At 47.4% G+C, this 26,170-nt stretch overlaps 2 protein-coding genes across 4 annotated transcripts in view; one reads left to right on the forward strand and one right to left on the reverse strand.

Annotated features, from left to right (window-relative positions):
• Positions 1–1,370: 1,370 nt before the first annotated feature.
• Positions 1,371–14,610, reverse strand: LOC100919701 (protein chibby homolog 1). Of its 3 annotated transcripts, XM_031940043.1 has the most exons (6): positions 14,554–14,610; positions 12,464–12,571; positions 3,049–3,154; positions 2,853–2,971; positions 2,267–2,371; positions 1,371–1,708 (listed from the first exon to the last, which is right to left on the reverse strand). In XM_031940043.1, exons 2-5 carry the CDS (start codon positions 12,539–12,541, stop codon positions 2,291–2,293), a joined length of 384 nt encoding a protein of 127 aa, XP_031795903.1. In that variant the 5' UTR covers positions 12,542–12,571; positions 14,554–14,610; the 3' UTR covers positions 1,371–1,708; positions 2,267–2,290. The 3 variants fall into 3 exon arrangements, with proteins under 3 accessions (XP_031795903.1, XP_031795902.1, XP_031795901.1); XM_031940042.1 differs by lacking the exons at positions 12,464–12,571; positions 14,554–14,610 and adding an exon at positions 11,226–11,669 and having other exon boundaries at positions 1,371–1,850; XM_031940041.1 differs by lacking the exons at positions 12,464–12,571; positions 14,554–14,610 and adding an exon at positions 11,226–11,660.
• Positions 14,611–15,541: 931 nt separating this feature from the next.
• Positions 15,542–26,170, forward strand: part of FAM227A (family with sequence similarity 227 member A) — a 30,356-nt gene continuing 19,727 nt past the window's right edge. The window contains 5 exon segments of the mRNA XM_023504360.2: positions 15,542–17,403; positions 17,751–17,903; positions 18,443–18,540; positions 21,059–21,122; positions 22,726–22,814. Of these exon segments, the coding sequence (XP_023360128.1) occupies positions 17,759–17,903; positions 18,443–18,540; positions 21,059–21,122; positions 22,726–22,814 (396 nt within the window). The 5' untranslated portion in view covers positions 15,542–17,403; positions 17,751–17,758.

Here is a 26,170-nt window from a genome sequence, read left to right on the forward strand (position 1 = left end):
GAGCAAGGTGGAAGGAGAAAGGCCTTATGCCGCCAGGGAGCTGATCCTTTCCCAGGGCCCTTGGAGCCCATTGGCTCTGTTCAGAACCAGAGGAAGTCTCTGCCGGCATCATGGCCTCCGACTCCTAAAGGGGGGCTCCCAGTAGTGGGGTATTCTTTGGTGTGGGGGCCTCCTAGTATGGGGTTCATTGTGGTGCAGAGCTCTCTGTAGTTGGGGGACTCTCCATAGTGTGGGGTTCCCTGTAGTGGGGAGATTTTCATTGTGAGGGGTTCCCTCTGATGGGGCTCTCAAAGGCAAGGCCACTGGAGGGGCAGCTTGCCCAGCACCTTTTCCCACATCTGTGTGTCCAGGGTGGGCCAGTCTTGTCTCATCACAAGTTGGCTTTGCCCCAGAATCACAGATTTTGGAAGCTGGCAAACAACCATCCCCAGGTCCACCCATCTGTCCTATATGTGATAGGGTATTTGCAGCCTCCTTCAGTAGCAGCAGGTGGGAGCCCAGTCCCTGTCAGAAGCTGAGGCTATCTCAGGCGGCTCTTGGGGGGGGGGGGGGGGGGAGAAGAGCTTTTGACCACATCCTACTGTGGCCCCTGGGTCTGCTTTCTGGGGCCCATTGAAACGAGTCTGATCCCTTCTCCAGTAACAGCTCCTTCAGCCCATCTTCACAGAATGTTGACTTGGGCTCTTCCCTGTTCTGATTGCCTTCCTCTGGGCACAGATTGCCTCTCAGCAGGGATCCAGAGTGGGTCTGGGGTCTCCATGCTGATGGAAGCAGGGCTTCTCAATGTGTTAACCCCATCTCAGCAGGAGAGGCCCGGCTACCCTGGGATGGTGGGCATTTGGTTACGAGGGACAATAGGCCATGAGCCTGATAGAGTGGGGTGTCAGGAGACAGGCCTGGCCTTGTTGTTGCCTTCAGCTAATTCTGGGGGCCCTGGGCAAGTGCCCACCACCCATTGGGCCTCATATAGGAGTAGAGAGGATTGCTCTCTATGGGCCCTTCTGTTTAAAAAAACCTATATACACATTTCTGTGTCTGTATGTATATATGGATACGTATATATGTGGCATATGTATGTGAATACACACACACACACACACACACACACACACACATATACACACATATAGCTTCAGAACTAGAACACCAGGTAAAATGGGCATTTCTGTATACAGAGTAGAACATGCGATTGGACCGGAAGCTAGGCTTTCCCTTCTGGATGGCTTACTTTTTATTTCCTTTATATCAAGGATAGTGATGAAACATAACATCACAAATTCAAAATCCGTTTCTAGGAGTGCATAAACAAAAATCTGTCTCTAGAAGTGCATAAAATCAATGCTTTCTCATATAAAAAAGACAAGCAAATGTATGCTCCAGTTCTCCATTTAATAAATCTCACAGGTTATTGTGAAAGCCGGCCTGCTCAAGCTCGGGTTATTTCTGGCCTTCTCTGCTGTGCATTTAAAATAAAAATGCTTCAGTAGCCCTGCTTTTCTCTCTCTTTATTTTTTTCGGACAGCCCTATGGCCAGCTCTCCAGCCCCTCGATGGAAAAACCAAAAGCCAAAATCCTTTTAACACCTGCATAGTCAGAATGGATTCCCATGTTGGCCCTGCCCAAGCATGTGACACTGACACTCATCCCACAGGCCCAAGGCCTTTCCAGTGCTGCATCTGCTGGTCCTGAGAAATGAAGCCACAGGATCCTGAAATGCACAATTTTCTTCAATCACCTTGTTTTCTTGTTATTTTCAGATAAATATATTGAGTGATTTTGTGGGAGTCGACTTTTAATTTGTGCTGCTGTGTTTCACTACCACCCCAACCTCCTCATTCTCATTTTGCTGCCTAAGAGAAAGGACAGAAGGCGGGAGGGGCTGTAATCGGGACTGGTGCATCTCTGGGTAACGAGGGGCCTCCTGGGGAGGGGTAATGGACACAAAGCCCCGCTCAGCTTGAGAATGGAGAGCAGACTGCCCATCTGGACCAGGGTGCTAATCCCCTAGGGTGCTCGAGAACTTGGGTGGGAGAACAATTACATCTTGGGTCTCCCTGACTATTGATTTCTTTTCTAATCCTCTGCATCAAAAGCATGATTCTGAGAAGGGGCGCACAAGCTTCCCCAGCTAGACCGCCCCCAGAAAAGGTTAAAAGCCACATGACCCCAAGATTTCCCGGCCCCATACAGTCCTGCGTGCCAGCGTGCTCCGTCAGTACCTCCACCAGGGCCAGTCCTCCCTCTTCCCTGACCCCTTGGTACTGACCCCTGGGGCTCGGCGCCTCTGACATCACTTCCTCCTCTGGCTAATGCTCTTCAGTTCATCCAGTTCCTTCTCCATGAGATGGGACTCGGCTGTGGTCTCGGCGAGCTGGAAGGAATGTGGGACACACCGTGACGCCAGGGGCCCTCGGCACAGCTGGCCCTCCCATCCGGAGGCAGATGAAGACATCAGAAGGAGCCCCTCCTCTCGGGCTCCGGAAGCCAAGGGCTCCAGATGGGGAATGTCTTGTACAGCCTGAAGATGCAGCTGCCCCCTGGGGAGAACTGCTGAGCTCCCAAGGCCCATGTCAGGAACAAAACCTGATGCAGGCACTATGGAAGGGGCTCCACAAAGGAACAATAACTAGATGGGGGAGATTGTGGTGGGGCCAATGGACAGGCACTTGCCTTTCAGAGTATAGGGCACTGGCCCACTCTCCCCTACCACCCAGATGGCACACCCACAGATGGCAGGGGCCAGGTCTGTCTCCTCCAAGGCAACCCCCACTCTGAGCATCTTGACTCCAGCCAAAAGCCCAGGCCCAGCCCCTCACCACGTCCAGCAGGATGCCTTGGGCCCAGCCCCTCACCATGTCCAGCAGGATCTCCACTTTGACTCGCAGGAGGTTGTTCTCCTCTTCCAGCTGCTTGTTCCTCTTGCGCAGTCGCTGGGCCTCCCTGCGGTCCGCGCCTCCACAGGCACCTGACTCTGGGAGAAGAGGAGCAGGATCCATGAGAGCCCCTCTCCCCATGCAGGGACCCCAGGGGGCGGCCCAGGCTTCTCACCTGCTATCCACTGGCCATTCTCAAACTTGAGGCTCTGCCCAGCCAGATTCAAGGTTGGCACTCCATAGTCCAGTCCCAGCTCGACCTCCCGAGTGGATCTGTCCAACTGTGGGCAACAGACAGACCAGAGGGCAGCTGAGCTCTGAGCCCGAGGCCGGGCCTTTCAGGAGGTCTTGTTAAGACCCTGCCTTGCAGACATGGCCTAAAAGTGTGAGTCTGCGTCTGGACTCTACAGTTCAGTACTTTGTGAGGTCAGCCTTGGTTTCCTCACTGAAAAGTGGGGCTAATGGTCTCTCCCTGCCTAAGAGCTGTCCTGAGGATCCAGTGAAAGCACATAGGCTTTGTAACTGTGGAGTGTCCCACAGATGGGAGGGGGCTCTATCTGTGAATGGCCACCTGACCTGGGATGGGGCTCTGGGACTGGCACTGTCTCTTCAAGGGCCAAGTCCTATTTTGTCCTCACAATATGAAGCCGTGAGCAGGCCCAGAACCGTGGCCCCTGCTCTCAGGACAGGATACTGAGGTGTGCTCCATCATCCCCAGAGTCACAAAGTAACAGCTCTTTCCAACCATGTCAACCATGGACAGAGACTTTCCTTCCTGGGAGTCTTGCTCTGCTCATTAGTTAAAGGGTTGGGGCAGGCAGCTTGCCTACTATTCCCCTTCCTCTGCCCAGCCTCCATGCCCTGGCTTCCTTCCTGCCCCACTGGCTCACCAATGCTCCGCTCCTGAGGGATTTTGTAAATCCTGCTGGGTGGCCACTCGCCAGCAGAACGGCAGAAGGGCAGTAATCATTCTTGTGGTCTTTGGAACTATGGGTGCTGCACGTCACGTGGTTTGTTTTGTTTTTATAGCTTTTTATTTACAAAACATATGCATAGGTAATTTTTCAACATTGACCCTTGCAAAACCTTCTGATCCAAATTTTCCTATCCTTCCCCCCCCCCTTCCCCTAGATGGCAGGCAGCCCATACATGTTAAATATGTTAAATACAATATAAGTAGACATATTTATACAGATATCTTGCTGCACAAGAAAGATCAGATCTAGAAAGGTAAAAAATAACCTGAGAAGGAAAACAAAAATGCAAGCAAACAATAACAGAAAGAATGGAAATGCTAACATCACACGGGTTTTTTTTAACTGAAATCTGGCCACACTGTCAGAAACTGGCATCAGAGAGATCCCAAATATAGAACTGTAAACACTGGTCACTGCTTCCAATGTGTTTCTCAGGGAAACCGAAATCCTGCAAATTGAATCCTATTTTCAAATGCACTGCTGAGCTGGGAGGTGAAATGAAACCTAAATGGTTCCTTTGGCATGGGAGAAAAAAGGCCTTTTTTAAAAGCACGAACTGCTTTCTATGATCTTAATCCAGATTATTTTTGCTTAAGGTTGAAATATCCTCCAAAATGCTTTCAGGACATCTTGCTCTGCCTTTCTGGGAACACAGTCTGGTCTCGGATAAATATTATGTGCCAAAGTCAGCAAACAGTCCGTGCTCTTCACAAGTTCTATCAAGGGGGAGAATTGGTACAGATTTGTGCATGTACACACGCAGGGACACGTCCACACATGCAAACACAAGTGGGAGGTAAGTTCAGAGGGGCTGTCACTGGCAGCTGAGAAACAATCAGGAAAAGCCGCATGCAGAAGGTGATATTTAGCAGGGATCCTTAAGATACTGCGACTAGCGCCAAGTCCAGTGTCCCAGATGAGGCCTCATGGGGGCAGTGCACAGTAGGCCTGTGCCCACTGTGGAAGCCACTGCCATAGCCCCTCCCTAAAGTGACCAGGGCCTGCCTCTCTGCTGAGAGGGCCTGATTCCTTCCTGCCTTACTGGGCTGAGACTGCAGACAAGGGGAGTCTCCTGAGCAGCTGCCCCTGGGCCTATAATCCACCTGTGGCCTGGGCAGGCTCCTGCAGTTGCCCTCAGCCCTCCTTTCCTGGGCCGGCCTGCCTCGCCCACTCTGGTGGTCTGCATCCTGGAGTCATCAGATCATCATGGTGCTCCCATCCTGCCCTTGGGCAGGTTTTCTTAAAGTCATACCCAGGGACCCCCATTTATTCTTTTTATGTTTGTTCTGGGTAGTGCTGCTTTCCTCCATCCAGGCACATGCTCCTTGAGAACAGATCCCTGGCGCATTCAGGGCAGGGACATCAAGCCTCTCGCCCACTTCCCTTCTGAGTTCAGTCCTCTCTTTCCTCCAAGATCATTTCAGTCCACTTCGGGGGGTGGTGATGGGCTGGGGGACTTTGTGAGGCAGAAATGGAATACATGGTGTTTACTTCAAGGGTCCTCTTCTGCTCTGGCCCCGAGGACCCCAATGGGTGTGTGGGTACGGTGGTACGGTCTTAGGATGAAGACACTAAACTGGGTCCCAGGTGACTGGGACAGGGAGGAGCCTCAGAAGCAGGATCTAACAGGATCAGGTGAAAGAGGAGGGCCTCCAGGCCTGAGAAGGGGCACCAGCTCCCTCAGCCACCCAGAAGAGGGAGTGCACTGACAGTCTAAGCAAGAACAAGGAATGGAAACTACGGAGTTGTATTCAATAAATCCACATACAGTAAGAGTCCGCTTCAGGGATTACTGCGACCTGCTCTCTGTAAGGGCCAACAATTCAAAACTTTGGCTCACCCCCTCCCCTAACAATGAATAAAAGACATACTGGAGATAAATTTAGGGTGCTCTTGATGGAGAATGCATGTGACAGGAACAAGGCAGCACAACTATGCTATTTACAACTCTATTTTGACAAATACCTTGTTATTGATAATTATTGCTATTTACAACTTTTTCTTGCTACTTAAGTCAAACAATGTGGAAGGATGCTCTATATGTTAACCCTGGAATATATATCGTGCCACCTGGAGGTAGCTGGTGTTAATGCAACACTAGCTTAAAGAGTATATAAGCTCTGGCCCTCAGATTAATAAAGGAAAATTGCAAAGCAAATCTTTCTGTCTGGCCTCGTGAATATTCAGTTCAAATTCACACACTCGGTATTCACTGGCGCTGGACTCCCAACAGTTGGCACCTAGAACAGGCAATTGAATGACCCGGTGGGAGAGGGACCTCTTGGTGAGCTCACAATTAAAGAAAAAGAAGATAAGCAAGAGGTAAAAGTAGTTGATCACCAGACTAACAGGCGGATTAAGATATTTCAGATATAAAATGAGAGATCAGATATAAGTTGTAAGATTGATTCTTGTCCAGTTGGTATCAATATAGTACACATTGAATTGGAATAGGGAAAAATCAATCAGTAGGGACAGAGGGACATTCTATACAAAAATCGTGCAAGGACCCAATGACACCTTTGCTGACTCTCAATTGGTCAATGATGGCAATTTGGCCTTCAATCGGCACGTGATCACATGGAACAAATGCTGTATGAATGTTAATTGCTTTATTGGATACCATTGCTTCATATTAGATAACTTTATATGGGTTTTTAGATGTGCTCTATAGTGCCAATGTTGAGATAAAATTTTGTGTGTAAATTAAACAAATTCAACTAAAGGCCTTCACCAGAACTAGAAGGATAGTGCAAAGGGGAAAGAGAGTCTCTTTTCTCTTTCTTCCCTCACTTCCTCACTACAGCACGGATATAAGGACAAGGGGTGAGGAAGAGAGAAAAAAATGCACATAATTCAGGGAAATTTGTTATTTGAGATGATAGTAAAAGCAGTTTTAAAAGAACCCTAATCAAAGCCTAAAGGGATTTGCAAATTGTAATCTATTTGCACTAACTGTATTTACAAAAGATTTTAAGAGTTTAGAAACTTTTTAGGAAAACAGAAAAACAGTTCAATGCTACTTTAAAAACTCTAGCAATAAATAGCCTGCTTTTTAAGAGTCAATCTTCTCAGAGCCCAAGTCATGAAAAATTGACACTTTAACCCTTTCCTAATTCACAAAAGAGAAATGATTTGTGTGAATTGGAAATTAACTAAATGACAATTCAGTTTGTCTGGAAAATTTAATTAGAATTTAGGAAATCACATAATTAAAAGTTGTCAATTTTAAAATCTTTTCTATTTCAATTAAAAAAAATTGACTTGTATTCTCCCTAAAACAAAAGGAAAATTATTTAAGGGAATGGAAATACTCCCTGAGAACTTCCAAAGCTCAACATCTTGGGTACAGAATAAATTTAATAACTAAAAGAAGGTGGAAAGTTTATTTAGCCTTGCTAATCCTGTTTTATTATATTTCATAAATGTAATTTAGAGAATTAGGTATTTTCACCATTGTGAGAAAATTAAAGGTAAGACTATTTGGCTGTTAGGAAAAATCTATAATTGTTAAGTTATTTGGACTTAATCATGTTTAAACCTAAAACTGATAATTACTGTGTGTGGAACAAGAGAGAGGAGCAAGAAAGCCTCATCAATTTGCCTTCAAGTATGAAGGTATCAGAGCAGCTAGGTAGCGCAGTGGATAGAGCCCTAGCCCTGAAGTCAGGAGGACCTGAGTTCAAATGTGGCCTAAGACACTTAACACTTCCTAGCTGTGTGACCCTGGGCAAGTCACTTAACCCCAATTGCCTCAGCAAATAAAGTAAAATTTAAAAAATTTTACAAAAGAAAAAGTATGAAGGTATAAAGTATCTTACTCCCCCTTTCATGGAGTGGGAGGAGGTATCAAACACCACAGCCCAGAAAAACACTAAGAATGGTTGGGGTGGGCAACAAGAAGCTCAGCCCCTTCCTTGGAATCTCTGTCAACTTCCCTCAATTTGTAAGCTTGCCATTTGTCTTGAAAGCATCAGGGTAAGCAAGGTCATCAGTTCTGGGAAATGAGCCTGTTTAGGATGTATAGTTCCCAAAGAAAGTGTTTACTTAGAATCTATAAACTTGTTTAATGATCAGTTCTTTGCACCAGGATGAGTTTAAACATATAAAACAAGTTAAACAAAATCTGTGTGTACAAGTTCTGGTAAACATTTTAAAAAATAATTTATCTGGCCCTAAGCTGCAATTAGTAGAATTTGCTATTAGAGATAAAATCTCTTGGGACTATAACTGATATTCTTTTGAGTTTTGAATCTGACTGCCTGACCATTAAATCAGTAACCCATCCCTTGAGAGAAATATCATAAACTACTCAGAGAAATGTGATCCTGAACTGTTACAGGTGAAGTTCTGTATTTAGACAAAGAGTTGGGAGGACAACCTTAGCCTCCGTTCAAGGTGGGATCCTTCTGACTCAGTTCCCCAGTTGTGTCTCCTTGAATAAGAACCCATCTGATTATTCTTGAATCCAGCTATAAGGTGTAACTGTTATAATCAGATATCAAACTGAGCTAAGGATGCTTTATCTTGTCATGTACATGCTCCTGGGCTGAGTCTTGAAGAATCAGTTTTTATAATCATACCCCTGTATTTTACTCCTGTAGCAAATTTCTATAATCAGAATACATGGTCAATAGAAGCCACAAACACAATTCAATTACATAATATCTTGTTTCAATCTGAAAATATCTGGTCATTATATCTTAAATAATTTAATAAATGAGTATTTGGCCTAGTCATCTATCTATTACTAGATGTTTATGTTTATATGAAATAAAGTCTTTAAAGGTTTCAAAAATAATGTAACAATTAACATGATCATAAAAGCTGTTATTTTATTACTGAAATTAAAACTGAAACATCTTTAACATTTGTATGTAATATGTGTCCTGTTAAACAAATGTATTTCTTTACGTGAAAAGTTGGTCGATCTACATCGGCCTCTGTAGAACTTATAGCAGTCCTTGTGGGCTTGTCTTTCTATCTCAGATTATCTTAGTCTCTATTAATTAGATTTCTTTTTTTATTCTAGATTTTGGTCAGTTACAGCTGCATTTACTAGCTTAAAGGAGCTGAATCAATCATTGGATACTTCAATCAGTTCCAGCTTATCACTTCCTCCAAAAAAAGAATGGGACCCTGTAGGTGACTCAGCTCTATGCCCATTCTCAGCAGGAAGTAGTTTCAGAAGATGAGATATTGCCTCTGCTCCCAGAGGACTTTGGGCCCCATTATTTGGAGAGGAACTGGAATTGGTTGGTGAATGGACCCCAAATTATCCAGTGTCTGGATGGGTCCCCTGTTACAACGTATTTGGGACTTAGGATGGAACAGATTTTCACATCTCAGATATGGGATTTCGTGATGTTTCAGGTCCTGAAGAAGTATTACCGTATGGGCATGCTTAAACTATAACCAGATATTTCTAATTACAGATAATATTTTAAGAAATGACTCTGGAATCCAAATCATGAATGTTTCAGCAGGATATATTATAGCATGTTACAAATGCGTTTTAATCCAATGTCTTATTTCTATATCACCACCTATGGTTCTTATTATTGAACAGCCATCCTATGCGATGCTGCCTACTAAGATTGGTTACAATTGGAAGCCATCATCAGGTGAACAGGCTTGGGAAAATGTTAAAAGAAAATTAGAAAACAATAGAAGTAGAAAAAGGTGATTTGTTGGATTACTCATTGCTGGAATTCTAGCAGCTATGGCAATTATTACTTCACTTGCTGTTTCAGCTACATCTCTGGACAGAATCTATTCAGACTGCCCAATTCACAGATCAATTAGTAAAAAATTTATCATAAGCTCTTAAAGAACAAATTAATACAATGAGCTAAAACAAGAATTAGATTTAATGGAACAGTAATATAGTTAGGGGTTATGTAAACAATTTGGAAACTTGATTACAACTAACGTGATTATACATTCACTTATACATGTGTAACTCCATACTGACGGGACAATGATACCAAAAAATGTGATATGGCTTCAAATAAGGGACAGAATAAATGGAGCTATACATAATTCCAACCTCACTTTGGATATATCTCAGTTAGCTGCTTTGGCAGAAAACATGGCACAATTAGTGCCCCTGGAATTGATTCTGACAGCGTAGCAAACCAAGTATTTGAGTGGTTGAAAAAAGATAAATCCTGTAAATAATCTGACATTTCTATGCTTTTGTGTTTTGTTGTTCTTGCAACTGTCATTCGTATACTCATTGGCCTAGCCTCTTGTGTTTTCCAATATGTTTTCTCATCATTGTCAACTATGGGAACTGAAGTTCATAGACTTCATCTTCTGAATAAAAAGGGGGAGATTTAGAAGGCCAGTATTGAATAAGTCCCCATAGAGGAAGAGTCTGGTTCAGGTATTACTGAGACCTGCTCTCTGTAAGGGCGAACAATTCAAAGCCTTAGCTCACCACTCTCTTAATAATGAATGAAAGACATACTCGATATAAATTTAAGATAATCTTGATGGAGAATGCATGTGACTGGAACAAGGCACCACGACTACACTATATACAACTCTGTTTTGACAAATACTTTGTTACTGATACTACAATTAATAAGTCTGTTATGAGAGATATCTTGTTATCAATAGTTACTGTTATTTATGACCCTGTTATGATAGATACCTTGTTAATGCTAGTGAAGGTCAAACTGAAATGTGGCAAGTTTGGTCTGTTCATTAACCCTGGGATGTATACAGCACCACCAGGAGGTGGCTGGTATTAATGCAACATTAGCTTAAAGAGTATATAAACTCTGGCTTTCAGATTAATAGATGAAAAATTGCAAAGTAAATCTTTCCGCCTGGCCTCGTAGATATTCAATTCAAGTTCATACTCTTGGTTTTCAGTGGAGCTGGACTCCAACAGAATAGGTTCTGGAGAACTTCCTTACATTGGAAAAACAGAATGGGTTCATTGCCTTAGAAGGCAATTAATTAAAAATTAGGCTTTCTGTGGCTAAAGCTTTACCATAATCTAAAATCCTCACAATAATCCTGAGAAGTAAGGGCTATTATTCTACAGATGAAGAAACTATGATAGAGCAAGCTTTGGGGATCTGACCAGAATCCCACAGCTAGCGGATTTGAACAGGCTCCTCCTGACCCCAGGCCTGGCGTTCTGCTCTACACACTATGGTACCATAGCCACCTCTTGGTCTCCTGTGGCCCTGATGGATATTTTCTGTTAATGTTGTAGAGAAATTCCAGTTTGAGAAGAGGTTGGACTGTTTGATCTCAGAGATCTCTGCCAAAGATGAGATCCTATAATTTGATTGACATGATATTGATACTTCTCTAAAGATGTAGTTTAAGTAAAATAAACAAGTTAATTTGTAGTTGCCTTGTGCTGTTGTCTTGGAAGCAGTTGGAGGCTGGCTGAAGAGGCAGATGGGACACTCGATTCTGCATCTGGAGGTCTGGAGTCACCGACCCTACCCCTGATAAGAAGTGTGACTTGGGGGTAAGTCTGCTCTGCTTCCCACCCTTCATTGGCTGACTTGACCATTGTCCTTATAGAACTTCCTCCTCATTCTGGTCTTTTTCTTCTCCAAACTTAATGGGTGAGAACTGATTTCACACTTGAGAACATTGAGGAATGGAGTAAGCAGGAAGAAGCCCACTGCCCAATTCCTGAACCTGCAGGGACAGACTCCCCCCCGCCTCTCCCCCTTCCAATGCTCCAGCTTGGACATGGTGTGTGCAAGAACTGGCTTGGCTTGACCAGGTAGTTTGTGACAAGAACTTTTTTTTTCTTTTTCTCCCTTGGAGGGAGAGAAAATAAATGCTTTTTAAATGAAAAAATACAACCTTCTTTTTCATCAACTATTAAGGGATCCAAAGAACTATTGGAAAACTTTCTACCAAGTAGGATTATAATTCTGTGACTGATTTTTTTCATAGGAGGTATGGTGGTTCATGGGAAACCAGCCTCAAAGCCAGCAAGATCTATCTGCTCAAATTCTGTTTCTCATATATCTGGGCTCAGTAAGCTGGGCAGTTTACCTGAGGTAACCGAGACCACAGGCTACCCACAGCATGCTGCCTGGCCCCTCCACCAATGAAGTCCCAGGCTCCTATCTCTATCCCTGCAGTGAGAATGACAAGCAAATGCATGTTATCCCCCATGGGTGTTGGGAGTGGGCTCCAGGAATTGTCCCAATGAAGCTGCCTACAGCTCCCACCATTTTTTGAAACACATCCCGGTCCTGGAATATGCTGTTCCGAAGATCTGCTATTATGGCGAATCTTGCTCCTATCCCCTAAAGTGAGTTGGATTTTTTGAAACTATCAAAGACATTTAGTCCCAAGTCTGAGGAATAGAGTTCAGTGATAGAGTAGGGTAAGGATACTTGTTTTATTTTATTTTTTAAAATTATTCAGCTGTGACTATGCAACAATGAGGCAAATTTTGTGATATGACAAACAGGCTCTAAAGCTAGTGCCCTTCAAAAGAGGCCTCTGCACAAGGGTCTCCTTATTAGGAGGCAGCATCCTAAGCTATCCTGGGCCTTCCTAGAAGCATCCTTCTGCTCTATGCCTTTATAGTCACTCCTGCTACTTTAGTCAGGGCTCACTCACAAAGTGCAGATTGGAGAGAGAGGCTGACTTCCGAGGAGGCGTCTTCTTGGGACTGAACTTATTTCTGAAGAGAGGCATCTCCCAGTAAAGCTCCACCTCCTCCTAGAGCTGAGAAAAAACAGTGAGAAATTAGGTGATGACTATGGGTGGCTTCTGTCATGGGGCAGGGGTCACAAGGACACATCCCCCAGAGTCCCTGGCTGCCACTTCTCTCATCATGAGATGCGTTTTTCTCTCTTATTGAAGTCCTGTCCTGGTCTACAAAAGACACAAGGCTAAATGGTCTTCTCTCAATAATTATCTCCATCCTCCAACAGCAGGCTCTGAGGAAAGGTACGCCAACCTGGGGACAGCTTAGCACATCACTGTACTTTCTGAGGTATGTTTGCAAATGGTGCAGGAAAGGGCACGGGGAAGAACAGGCTTAAGTCTCTCACTTGCCTGTCCTTAAAAGGCCTTTATCTTTTTTCATTCTTTTTCTTTTGCAAGGAAATTGGGGTTAAAACGACTCATCAAGGATCACACAACTAGTAAGTGTTACATGTCTGCAGCTAGATTTGAATTCAGGTCCTCCTGACTCCAGAGCTGGTACTTTAACCACTCTGCCATCTAAGTGCTCCTGAGGCAGCCAAGGCCAGTGCAAAGACCAGAAGGGTTGAAAGTCAGAAGGCAGTTCATTTTGCAGATGAGGAAACTGAAGCCCCAAAAGGTTGCTTTGCTTTACAGTGAGTAAAATCAGTAAGTAGCCGGGCTCAACATCCATTGGATCAGATATTTTCCCCACACTCCGCAGCCCAGTGGAATGTAAAGCAGCCTCTGGAGCAGCCCTTCCCAACATGCCTCAGCTGGGAAGCCGGGCTTACTGTCCCAGTCCCTTCCTGTCCTGGTTTCTCCAATCCCTCTGTTTTAATTACTGGTAATAATAATGACTCATTCTCTACTACCAGGACATTTGAGTAGAAATAGACACGAGGAAGGAATTGTCCCCCCAGCTCTGCCTGGACCCACTTAACCATAACCTTCTGATCGTGCACCAAGCTGCCAATAATCCCGAGAAAAGCTTCTCAAAGTTCGGGAGGCCTGGGGGGATCCACAACTCCCCACCGATGAGACTGACTTTACCACCGGGTTGTCACTAGGGTCCAAAAACATCAAAGGCCACTATGTGGCCTGGGCCACCAGGGACTGCCGTTTGTTGTGCGTTACTGATGCGCACATGGAGAACCATTCCTCCCAGGCCTACAACATGCAAGGAGGGCCCTGGGCTGGGCACTGCAGGGACAGAAAGGCAATGTGAGCCCTGACTAGATGGATGGAGGGGACCCTCCTTAAAGAAGGCAGGTGAGGTCATGGAAATCCTGGATGAGATCACGGCTTTAGACCTCTGAGGGACCTCAGAAACCATCAAGTCCCAGTTAGAGAGGAGGGAACGGAGGCTCAGCCAGCTAGTAAGGGGCTAAGGCAGGATTCTCAGCTCTCAGCTCCGACGGTGTGACCCTCAGCCAATCACTTATGCTCTCTGAAGTGGCTTTGAGGGCCAGAAAACCCGTGCTCCCAACCCCAAGGAAGGCTGGGAGGAAGAGGGAAGGGGGAGCCCCTCCTCAAACCGAGGGACCAAGAAGTCTCATTGTTGTCAAGCAGCCCTGAGCTAAACCAAGTATCCAGCAGGCGCTCCCTGTGCCCCTAAAAGCAGGAGCCAGCATCCCCACGGGCGGGCCTTCGGGAAGCGCCCCTTCCATGGAGGGAGACAGCCAGATGCAAGCAACAAGGTATAGCGCCTGCTATGGCAGGCACCGAGCACGCCGCTTTCCAATCAGTACCTCATTGTGTAACAACTCCGGGGGCGGGTGACAGTATTCCCAAGTTACAGACCAGGAAACGGAGGCAGGGGAAAGTGCTGGAGGCTGAATTCGAACTCAGATCTCTCCGACCCCAGAAGCACTGCTCTACCCGCTTCGCATATACAAACCAGCCGGTCATTTAAAATGCAAACATTGAGCCCTTGTTATTGGGGGCGCTGGGGATGCTCAGCCATGAACAAACCTGCTCTTGAAGAACTGACTGCTGGGAAGGAGGAACGACTCGCTTACCTGGGATGTTCTGCCGGCGCCCTTTGGGCCCCAGATGCGGCGGGCCGACAGCCCCCGGCGCGCATGCTGCCGCCGCCTCGGGTTCTGCCACTGTCTGGGAGCGGGGGGAGCAGCGCAGATTGCTGGCGGGGGGAGAGTTTGTCGGAGAGACGACATAACCGCTCGAATCGTGTCGGATTCCTCTAAACTGGGAACGAAACCAGGGGGTCAGCTCGGATAAGCTCCGCAATACAGGTAAGGAAACGGGAAGATGGCATCTGCTCCCCTCGGCCCCCCACGCCCAGTGGGCTCGTCCCCATGCCAACAATAGCGGATCCTGAAGGAAGGCGCGGCCCCGCGGTCGCCATAGTAACGGCGTCGCGGCGTTCCGCACGCACGTGCGCGCGCACACGAAGGATGCTGCTTTCCTCGGGGAATCGCCAGGCTCCGGCAGCCGCGGGCTCGGGCGCACTACGGGGGCCGCCAAGGGCCAATAGGTCGCCTTGGCAACGCAAGAGCGCACAGTAGGCCGGAGCCACGATGGACGTCCGCCCCGGCGGTCCCCCCGCAATGGGGCCCCATCTCTCGGCCCCAGGGCGTCCTTGTGGGTGTCGAAGGGGGCGCTCTGTGGGTCGTGCAGAGCCGGGCCCGCCGCCCACGCGAGGGATCCCCGGCGTGAGGGGCCGGAGGCGGGGCGCCGCCCCGCTTCGGTAACGGCACGCGCCGCCCGCCTTTCACGACAGCGCCGCGCTTTACGGCCATCTGGCCCTCCGCGGCTTCTTTTCCTCCATTTTCTGGCGCGCGGGCCTGCGGCCTCGGGGAGCTCAGTCTGCGCTGGGCCGGGGCCCAGCCTCGGCCGCTCCGTCTCCCGCCTCGGCGCCTTCGCCATGAACGCCATGGGTACATGTGTTATATCCGGCCTCTCGGTGGCCTTCCGTTGTGGGCACCCGAGGTGCCCGACACTTAGTAGGCGCCCGACACGCGCTTCTTCCCCCCGGAGAGGGGCTCACAGTAGGCCCTTTATAAGGCCTCGCTGACCAATAGGCAGTGATGTGGGCGGGGCTTTGTCTCCAGCCTCAGCCCCTTGCCCTGCAGCTTACTCAGTGTTAGTTACCTGGAGCTCAAGTGAGAATCCGTGCCCAGGAGTAGTCAGTCCGATTGTGGGGGAGAAGGGCGTGGGAACGGGCATTTATTATGCACCCACTGTATACCAGTCTGGCCTCTGGAGCTCGGCCCAGGTTCCCCTTCCTGCCCTGATTGTCCCCCCGGGGGTGTGACCACCTCCCCACCCCCCCCAGCTAGGGCAGGAGGACTGGTCCGTGCCAGTCTAGGGGAAGCCCATGCTTGCTGACCAAAAGCAGGAACCCCTTTGTTTTGCATGTCCGTATTCCTAGGGGCCAGCCTGGGGCAGCACAAAGTAGGTCTGCCTGTAGAGCGAATGAATGAGCAATGAATACGTAGCAGGAGAGTAACAAGGATAGACCATGTTGCCTGAGCCCAGATGGAACAAGTTTGTCCCAGGGCAGGCGGCTGGGCGCTGCTGCAGAATCGGGCCAGGGCCGCAGGCTAGCCCACTCGCTGCCATCAGGAAACCTAGTTCCGAAGTGACCGTGAGGAAAGATGAGCAGGGGGACAGGCCCCATCTGCTGGTCCTGAGAAATGAAGCCACTGCATCCTGACATGCCCACTTTTCTTAAGTCACCTTGTTTTGCTTGTTTCCATCTAAATATGACAAGAGAGTGATTTTATGGGATTGTTGATTTTTAATTTGCGCTGCTGCTTCAGTACCATCCCTACCTCCTCAGTCTCAGTCTATTGCCTAAGACAAAAATTCAGAAAGCATGGGGAGGGGCTGTGATCAGGGCTGGTGCATCTCCGGGTAACGAGTGGTCCCTTGGGGGGTGGTCTGCAGGTGGCCAATGGACAGATCCTCCCAGCCTGAGAATGGAGGGCAGACTGCATCAGGGTGCTCAGGAACTTGGGTGGTAGAATAATTACATCTTGGATCCCCCTGACCATTGATTTCTTTTCTGCTCCTCTGCATCAAAAGCATGATTCTGAGAAGGGCTGCACAGACTTCCCCAGGTAGACCATTCCCAGAAAAGGTTAAATTCAGGGATCCTCAAATTACAGCCCATAGGCCAGATGCGGCAGTTGAGGAGTTTAACCCCGTTGAGGACATTTAACCCCCTCACCCAGGGCTATGAAATTTCTTTATTTAAAGGCCCACAAACCAAAGTTTTTGTATTTGCTAGTCTGGCCCTCCAATAGTCTGAGGGACAGTGAACTGCCCCCTATTTAAAAAGTTTGAGGACCCCTGGTTAAAAGCCTTGCTCTGTACGATCTGTTCCAATTACTCCATTTCACAAATGACAAAAGTAAAGTTGTAGGAGCTGATGTCATTTGTCCCGGGTCCCACAGTGATAAATAGCCTAGCAGGGAATTCAGATTTACTTCTGACTCCAAATCCAATTGTTTTCTGCAAGGGAAGCCTCACTGCGTTAGAGCCAGAGGGCTGGGGAGAGGACAAGTAATGGTTCCTGTGTCTCGCTGCTTGTCACCTGCCACATTTTTCAGATTTTCTGAACGTGAAGGAATCTTAGAGATCTTCTGGTCTCACATTCCTGTTAAACAGATTAGAAAACAGAGGCTCGGGGCCAGATGGGGCTTGTCTAGGGCCGCCAAGTCAGTTCTGGGCCCCAAGTCTGTGCCTTCTGGCTCTTTTCCCAGGTGGAGGAACAAACGGCACCTTGTGCTGGGCTCTCCCTAGCGAGTCCCCGTGGATGTTGGGGGACTTCCCCTGTGCATGAAGCCGCAGAACCTCAATACCCCACAACTGCCCCCGGCCTGAGAGAGGGCGCCCATTGCCAGGTCAGTCCGACGTGAGGCTGGCCCAGGCTGGGGCCCCCCCCCCAGGATCAGCGGTGCCCGGCGCAGAGGAGGCGCTCTTAGCTGCCAAGGCTGGTGATGATTTCTCAGGGCTGCCTGGCATCGTGGCCCCTGGGCCAGGGGGCATTTCTGCTTGGGAGAAGCCTTGAACCCAGGCCTCCAGGCTGCGCCAGGGGTGACATGCAGGCCCAGAGCCCTGCTCGGGTGCTCTTTCCCACCCTCTCTTTCCCCAGGTGGCCCACCTTACCTGTGCCGCCCGTCAGTCTGTGGATGGGGGTGGGGCTCTCTGGCTGTTCCATCTTCACGGAGACTTTGTGCCTGATGTGCAGGATCGAAGATGCCGCTCCCCACCGGAATGCTGGAGGCCATCAACTTCAACGCCATCCCTATGGTCCCGCTGGACGATTCCCTGTGGACTTCGTCCTTGGAGAGGCAGAAGCAGCAAGAGGAACAGAAGGCTTATGTGAAGCAGAACCCACCCCGTATCTTCCAGTAGCGTCACCAGCCAGACCCCAGCACCTGGGCCCTCCTCCTCCTCCCAGCTTCTTGGAATGGGAAGGGACCAGGGATTGTTGGCCCAGGCAGTGGGCACGTGCTCAGCCTGGGGAGGAGGGGGTCCGGGGAGTGAGGGAGTTGGCCACCTCCCGAGAACCGCTCCCCTGCCCACCTCATGAGATGGGGGCCCTGCCAGTGTCATCCCCCCACTCCTTCTCGTGGACTGAGCTTGGGGCTGCCATGGCGCCCCTGAGGACCCCTGGTTGGCAGCCCTCCCTTGGCTTTCTCCAGTCAGACTGGACCCTGCTTCTCTGCTTTGTTCTCTCCTTTGACCACGTGTGGACATGGCAGAGGGCAGGGGAAGGTGGGGCTCCCCAGGGACGGCCTGAACGGGGGCTTGCAGTGGGGAGGGCCCTTTCCCTCCGGGAGCCTGTGTCCTCTGCAGAATGAGGTGGGGGCATTAGGCTGGGTCTGAGGGGGCCAGCTCTGTCCGGTGCCAAGAGGTTCTTTAACAGCCATTTGTCAGTGTGCTTCGTGGGCTCCGTGAGCAAGCTGAACAAAAAGATCGCCCAGATAGACCTGAGGACGCGACTCCACAAGACCAGCATTCACAGCAAGATCCTGGTGAGGGCAGGATGGGCAGGGGCCGGCAGGGAGGGAGGGGGGCAAGGGGCAGGTTGGAGAGGGCAGCTTGTGTGAGTCTCCCTTTGGGGAAGCCATGCCCTTCGGGCCTCGGCGCCAGCATGGCCTCTTAGCAAGTTCTCCCTCTGACACGTAAGCCATGTGGCCCCACTGGTTTCCCAGTGTTCTGAGTAGCCCTTGAATAAAATGAATTGCAGAAGACCCGTCCCCAGCTTGGAGTTCCCTGTGGCTGCTGGAGCCTTAGTGGGCCAGGTCCCAGTGATGAGCCCTTCCGATCTTGGCGGGGCTGGACCTCGGACGGCAGAGCGAGGCTCTCGCAGATCTGGGCCGTGCTGCCGTGAACTGCGGTCCAAGTAGCAGGCGAGATGCCCGTGCAGAGAGGCAGAGGAGGGGAGGGTTCAGTGAGGAAGGGAGTCTTTAACGGTTGGTAACAGGCCGGAGTCGTCCTTGCCCTTCCTCACATGGGCACGCGCTGTGGTGGCAGGGGGCAGGCTCATCGGCAGCATCCCTTGTCTCTCTTCTGGGAACGGGTCTTGGGAGGATTCTCGAGAGGGCTCGATGTTGGCCAAGGCCGGCGGTGCTGCTGGCTCCTGGTTCCTTGTACTCATTGTACTGCCCCCTTCCTGCGTAAATAAATCTGCAGCCTGGATGGGACTGAGGAGGGGCCCAACATGGCAGGCCGCCCCTGGAGCACCAGAGCGGAGGGCAGGGGCAGGGATCAGCTGCTCAGAGGGCGGCTCAGAAGGCCTTGACCACTCCTCTTCTGTGTAGAAGCTTTTCAGTTTCAAGTAATCAAAGTGATCTATTTTATATTTTAAAAATGCCCCGTCTCTTCATTGATTAATAATATATCCCTCAGGTCTATAAAGACTGAAGGTGGGTCACAGCATGATATATATACACCTTTGTTGTTTGTGGGTTTTTTTTTCCCCTTTCTCTTTTCCCTCCTTTTGATCTGATTTTCCTTCACAGCATGGTAAATGTGGAAATGTGTTTAGAAGAATTGTATATATTTAAACTATTGGATTGCTTGCTGTCTGGAAGGAGTGGGGAGAGAGAGGGAGGGAGAAACATTTGGAACACAAGGTTTTGCAAGGGTGAATGTTGAAAACTGTCATTGTATATGTTTTCAAAAATAAAACTTATTTAAAAAATGAAAATTTAAAAAAAGACTACATTTCTTATAGCTGTAAAAGATAGATGATCAGTTTTCTGTTTTGGGGGGGGGGGCAGAGTGTGTTGTGGAGTGTGATAAATGTGTTGGTCTAAGCCTAATTTCTGCTAGACTGCTTTCCAATTTTCCCAGAAATTTGTTTGTTTATTATACTTTTTTTTGCTGAGGCAGTTGGAATTAAGTAACTTGGTCACACAGCTTGGAAGTGTTAAGTGTCTGAGACTAGATTTGAACTCAGATCCTATGCTTATACATTTTAGGGTTTTTAACATAAAAGAGTGCTGTACTTTGTCAAAGGCTTTTTCTGTATCTATTGAAATGGTCATGTGTTTTTTATTTGTTTTATCTTCTAATATGATTGGTTATGTTGCTGTTCTCCTACTAGTAAATCATTCTTGCATTCCTGATATAAATCCCTCTTGATCATAATGAATTATTTCTTGGATAAATCACTGTGGTCTGTTTGATAGTTTTTTGTTTTAAAACTTTTAAGTCGATGTTCATGAATTACATTGGTCTGTAATTTTCTTTCTGTGTTTTATTTTTTCCTGGTTTTAAGTATTATGTATTAAGTATTATGACTATTTTTCTTATAAAAAGAATCTAGTGGAGTGCTTGCTTTCTCAGTTTTTGAGAATAATTTGTAAAATATGGTTATTGAATTGTTCTTTAAAAGTTGTATATAATTCTTGTGAATCCATCAGGACCAATAATTTTGTTGTTGTTGTTTGTTTTTTATTTGTAGTTCCTTTACAACTCAGTCTATTTTCTTTTCTAAGATTGAGTTATTTAAAATCTTCATGTAATCTTCTTATAGTGCAAGTAGTTTACATTTTTGAAGGTATTTATCAGTTTTGTTGGCATATAGCTGTGCATAGTGTGTTCTAAGTATTCTTTTATTTCTTCTGGCTTTGCTCATTTGCTATTTTATGTATTTGATTTTCTGCTCTTCTGTTTTTAATCAGAGTAGCTGCTCCAAGGTTTACCTACCCTCTCCTGGGCTGCAGAAGGATGGGATGATTGCCCCCAGTTTTTAGATGAGCATACTGAGGCTCAGAAAATGAACAACTTGTCTAGGGTTACTTAAGTCCCAAGTGTCAGATCTGGGAAGCAAACCTGGCTTTCCTGACTCCCATTTTCCTCCTGCCACTCCCTGCTGCTGCCTAGGGGAATAGACAAAGGTGGCAGCCCCAGCTACCAGAAGAAGGAGAGGGGTTGTGGGCACACTGGGGGGGACTCTGGGGTTAGCCAGGCTGGTTGGGGGGACCCACCTGGAGGGACTGACTGTGTGCCCCCGCCCTCTGTGTTTTGTGTTTGTTCCCAAAGGTCATTGAGAAACTGGAGGCAGAAGAGGAAATGAGAGAGCAGCAGCGCCTCTGGGGAGAGAAAGGCAAAGCCAATGGGGGGTAGTGAGTGAGGTCCCCCTGCCCCTCCGGCTCCACTGCTCACTAGTGCTGACCCCCAGCCTCTAGACTGGGCAGGGGGGGGATCCTGGCCCATCTCCCACCCAAAGCCTCGGAAGCCGCTTCCCCCTCTCTGCCCCTTGCTCAGGCCCCTTCCGGCTCTCCTTGGCTGGTCCTGCGCCCCTCAGGACACGCTGAGCTCTCCTGGGGCCCTCCTCTGCACCTCCTTCAGGAGTCAGAGTGGCCACATGGGGAAACTGGGTCCAGAGCAGCCTGGGGCCTGGCCCAAGGTCACGGGGCTGTGGAGGGGGGATTGTGCCAGCCCTGCAGCTCAGGCAGTGTGCCCTCACATGGGCAGGGCTCTTATCTGAACTTTTCATCTTCCCTTAATCCTAGCTGTCCTCTGACCACAGAGAGTGCTTAATAATGCTGGACTAAAACTCAATTGAATTGGACTTGACTAGACTAGCCATAAAGAGCCTAGCAACCAAGTGGGTGAAAAGCCTTAATTTCTGCTAAAGGATCCTGAACGAGAAAATTGGATAGCACAGCTGTGTTCTCTCTCTCCCTCCCCCATTTCTTCTCTCTCTCTCTCTCTCTCTCTCTCTCTCTCTCTCTCTCTCTCTCTCTCTCTCTCTCTCTCTCCTCCCCTCCCTCCTCCCTCCCTCCCCTCTCCCTCTCCCTCTCCCTCTCCCTCTCCTCTCCTCTCCCTCTCCCTCCCTCTCTCTCCACCCCCCCCCTTCCCTTTCCCTTCTCATTCTTTTTTTCTTTCTTTTTCCCCTCTTCTATGTGTGTGTATGTGTGTGGCCAGCACAGCCTTGTTCTCCCTTTCTCTCCCTCTTCTTTCTCTCTCCTTCTATCCTCTTTTCTCTTCTCTCTCTTTCTCTTCTCCTTCCTTTTTTATTTCTTTCTTCTTCCCTCCTCTCCCACGTGTGTGTGTGTGTGTGTGTGTGTATGTGGCCAGCACAGCTATGTTCTCCCTTTCCCTCCCTCTTTTCTTCTTTCTCTCTCTTCTCCTCTTTTCTATTCTCTCTCTTTCTCTTCTCTTTCCTTTTTTATTTCTTTCTTCTTCCCCTCTCCTCCACATGTGTGTGTATGTAGATAGCACAGTTGTGTTCTTCCTTTCTCTCCCTCCCCCTTCTCTTCTCTTTGATATTCTCTCTCTTTCTCTTCTCCTATTTTATTTCTTTCTTTCCTCCCTTTCCCCCATATATATGTATACACACCCATAAACATGTACATTTTTATTTTACTTTTTCTTTGTGGTTTCCCCTCCTTCTTCTTCCTCCCACTACAAATTTAACTGCTTGAAACTGGGACTGTTCCTCTTTGTATCTCTAGGACTTGACACACTGTAGATATCTAATAAATGTTGAATGAATGAATAAAAGGCACCCAGGGTTAGCAGATAAGGTATATGAAGGATAGTTCTAGAAATGTCTGTAACTTTTAGATGTATTTTGAAGGGCATCCTGGGAAAAAAATTGTAGCGGGAATTTAAATGCAAACAACCTTCCTTCCAAGGGGGTTCCCGTCAGCAAAAAGACCCTTCTCACTCCATTCACACTCCCCTCCCTCTGTCTTTTGCAGAGAAGGCTAGCAAAACCAAGACAAAGATACACAAGTTTTTCCCACTAACTTCATCGCCTTCAGGTGTTCCCTATCTTGGGTCGAAAAAGGTAAGAGGGCAACTGCTCCCCTATTTCCTTGGGGATAAGTGGGTTTCAGTTTTGGGGGCCAGATGTATTCTAGGGCCTTGGCCAGCACAGACGTAATAAGAGAACCGATGGCTTCCTGTGTGCTCCGTGTTCTGTCTTTTGGACACCCACCGTTCACATGTTCTTGCCAGGCCAGCGGGCAGCCTCACTTGGCATTATTGGTGCTCCATGCTGTCTGACACAACCAGGGGGAAGGAGAGCTGGTCTGTGAGTCGCTGCCTCCCCTGATGTGTTGGACTTCTGCTGTGGATAGCTAGGGAAGCAGCAGGATCCCCCGGGGATGCAGGCCATGACCCTTCATCTCTCGAGGCCTCTGGACACATTCTGAGACTCTTGGGTTGCAAAGGTGGTGGAGGGCATTTTGTCCTGGGACTGCTGCAGTGTCTGTGCTCAGGAGCTGGTCCTGGGATGAGGAAAGCACCTGTGAGGATCGGCTCTGCATTCTGTAGGCTGCTCCCCTCCTCAGGGCCTTTTCTCCCTGAAAAAGGGGTCCCCTCCACACTATTAGTCCTGTGAAGGCCACTGGGAGAGTGGAAGTGAAAGCTGGAGAAGGGCCTTGGGAGACTCAAGAGCTGCCTTCACTTCACCCCTCAGTGGGACAGCCCCCACCCCCCAAGTGACGGGGTTATGCTCCAAAGCTTTGTTTGCAAGTCAGAATGCATTTTCCCATAGAAACAGCGTTATAAATAGCAGTCTGCTTTCGACATCAGCCCACAAAGGCTTGTTTCACTTCTCATCTTGTTGAACTATGGAACCAATAATAGCCTGGTGTTCTGCAGCAGCCCCAGCACAAAGAGGGGTGGTAGGAGCCACAGCAAGAGTTGGAGCCAGGTGGCAGGGGGGGCCGAGAGCCGGGTGGGCAGAGGGAGTTGCAAGGGAGGGGTTCTGGCCTCAGCCATGCCGATCTCACCTGTGCACCAGAACCAGTGATTTCCTTCCCAAGAGATCTCCCTTTGGAAAGGAAATGAGCCTGAGTGTCCTAAAGGGCAGCTCTTCCCATCAGACCTGGGCTTTTAAAAAAAAAAAAAAGAAGAAAAAAGAAATGAAGGGAAATAACATGAAATAAATCTGCAAAGGAGCTAGATTCTAGACCTTTTAAAGGATAATCAAAGGAGTTTTTGTTTTCAAAACAAAAGAAGCCTTTTGACCTGGGCAGGGATGTGATCACATGTGTCCTGGGAAGATTGTTGGCGGATAGATTGGGAACAGGAGACACTGGAAACCAGGGTACCTATGGGGAGCCCCTTATAATGGCCCAGTGGGAAGAGGTGAAAGAGGTCAGAATCATTTTGGGAGAGAAAAATGAGAGCAAAAGGGAAAAACCATGGAAGAGATTTAAAAAAAAAAAAAAAAAAAAAGCAGGGAAAAGAGATGAACCTAGCATGTGTTGATTTCCATTCAGTCTCCTTAGTTCTTTCTCTGGTTGCAGATGTCATGTTCTGTCCAAAGTCTATTGGGATTGCCTTGGATCACTGAACCATTGAGAAGAACCAAGCCTTTCATAGTTGATCATCGCACAATCTTGCTGTTATTGTGTACAATGTATTCCTGGTTCTGCTTGTTTCACTCAGCATTGGTTTGTGTAAATCTTTCCAGGCCTTTCTAAAAGCAGCTTGTTCATTATTTTTTTATAGAACAATAATATTCTGTTACCTTTATATACCCCAGCTTGTTCAGCCATTCCCCAACTGATGGGCAGCCATTCCTTTTCTAGTATTTTGCTTAGCACAGAAAGAGCTGCTTACATACATTTTTTCACAAGTGGGTCCTTTTCCCTCCTTTATGATTTCCTTGGGAAACAGACCCAGTAAATGGCACTGCTGGGTCAAAGGGTATGTACGATTTTATAGCCCTTTGGGCTTAGTTCCAGATTGCACTCCAGAATGATTGGATCATTTCACTACTCCACCACCAATGTATTAGTGTCCCAGTTTTCCCACATCTCCTTCAATATTTATCATTATCTTTTTCCTGTCATCTTAGCTAATCTGAGAGGTGTGAAGTGGTATCTTGGAGTTGTTTTAGTTTGTATTTCTCTAATCAATAGTGATGTAGAGCATTTTTTGATATAATTATAAATGACTTTAATTTTGTCATTTGAAAATTTCTGTTTGTATCCTTTGACAATCATTTATTAGTTACCCCAAGTTATTTTAAATAAAACATCTCTTTCTATTTCTTCTGAGTGTTGCTGATAACAAGTAAAAAATGCTTTGGATTTATATGGGTTTATTTTATATGTATCTACTTTGCTAAAATTATCCATTGTTTCAGTTAGTTTTTTGGTTGAATCTTTAGATTTTCCCAAGTAAATCTTCACAACTTCTGCAAAAAATGATAGTTTTCTTTCTTTCTTTCTTTTTTTTTTTTTTTGCTGGTGGTCATTGCCAGTGTCTTTATCTTATGTCATTGCTATAATATACATCTATAGCACAGTATTGAGGACTAAGGGGGATGATGGACATCCTTGCTTCCCAGCTGCTCTTGGAGAGGCCTTGTCCGTCCATCACAGAGAAGGCTGTTCTTGGTTTTCGATACATACTATTTACCATTTTGATAAAAGCATTTTTTATTCCTATGCTTTCTTCTACTTTTAACAAGAAAAGTTTTTTCTACATTTCTCAACATAACCGCCTGCTTTTTGTCGGGTTTTGTTGGGGTTTTGTTCTTTAAAATAATAATAAGATGGTTCTCTCTGGGAGAAGGTTGGTTTCTCAGGGAGGTTTTCTGGAGGCAGCTTTAGTTTCAGTTACAAGTAAATAATCACCCCAAATCGCAGCCAGCTGATCAAAGTTCAGATCTTTTATTATGTCCTTCGATATAGCCCGGTTAGCTCAGAGGCCTATCTCTCTGCTTGGTTCCAAGAGCTCTTGCAGCTTTGTCCTTTGCCTCTGCTCCCTTCAGCCTCCAACCAGCACAAAGATGGAATGATGCAATGAATCTCTCTTGCCTCGAAGAGAGGGCTTGTGGGCTTCCTCCCAGAGTGCTCCTCTTTGACCCCAGTCAATGATCCAGAGAAATTCTTTCAAGTGGCTCACTGGAGCTGTATTTATGCTGAGTGTAAAAGGCTGACTCTGCCTTCTGGAGGCAGGGATTAAGGGAGGTATGAATTCAGATATCTCTTTCTAAACCCTGAAATCTCCCAAACATGTGAACTTAAATATTTCTTGCTTCTATGAGCTCTCTAAAGGTGTGAACACAAGCATCGTTTCTGTCAGTTGTACTTAGTACCTTGTTTCAAGTTCTGGCCCAAAATATCTCCTTCTAAGATCAAATCAATCATACTGAACCATGCTAAATTAGATAATTATTGTCTC

This window comes from Sarcophilus harrisii, chromosome 5 (assembly GCF_902635505.1).
Source record: "Sarcophilus harrisii chromosome 5, mSarHar1.11, whole genome shotgun sequence".
Classification (NCBI taxonomy): Eukaryota; Metazoa; Chordata; class Mammalia; order Dasyuromorphia; family Dasyuridae; genus Sarcophilus; species Sarcophilus harrisii.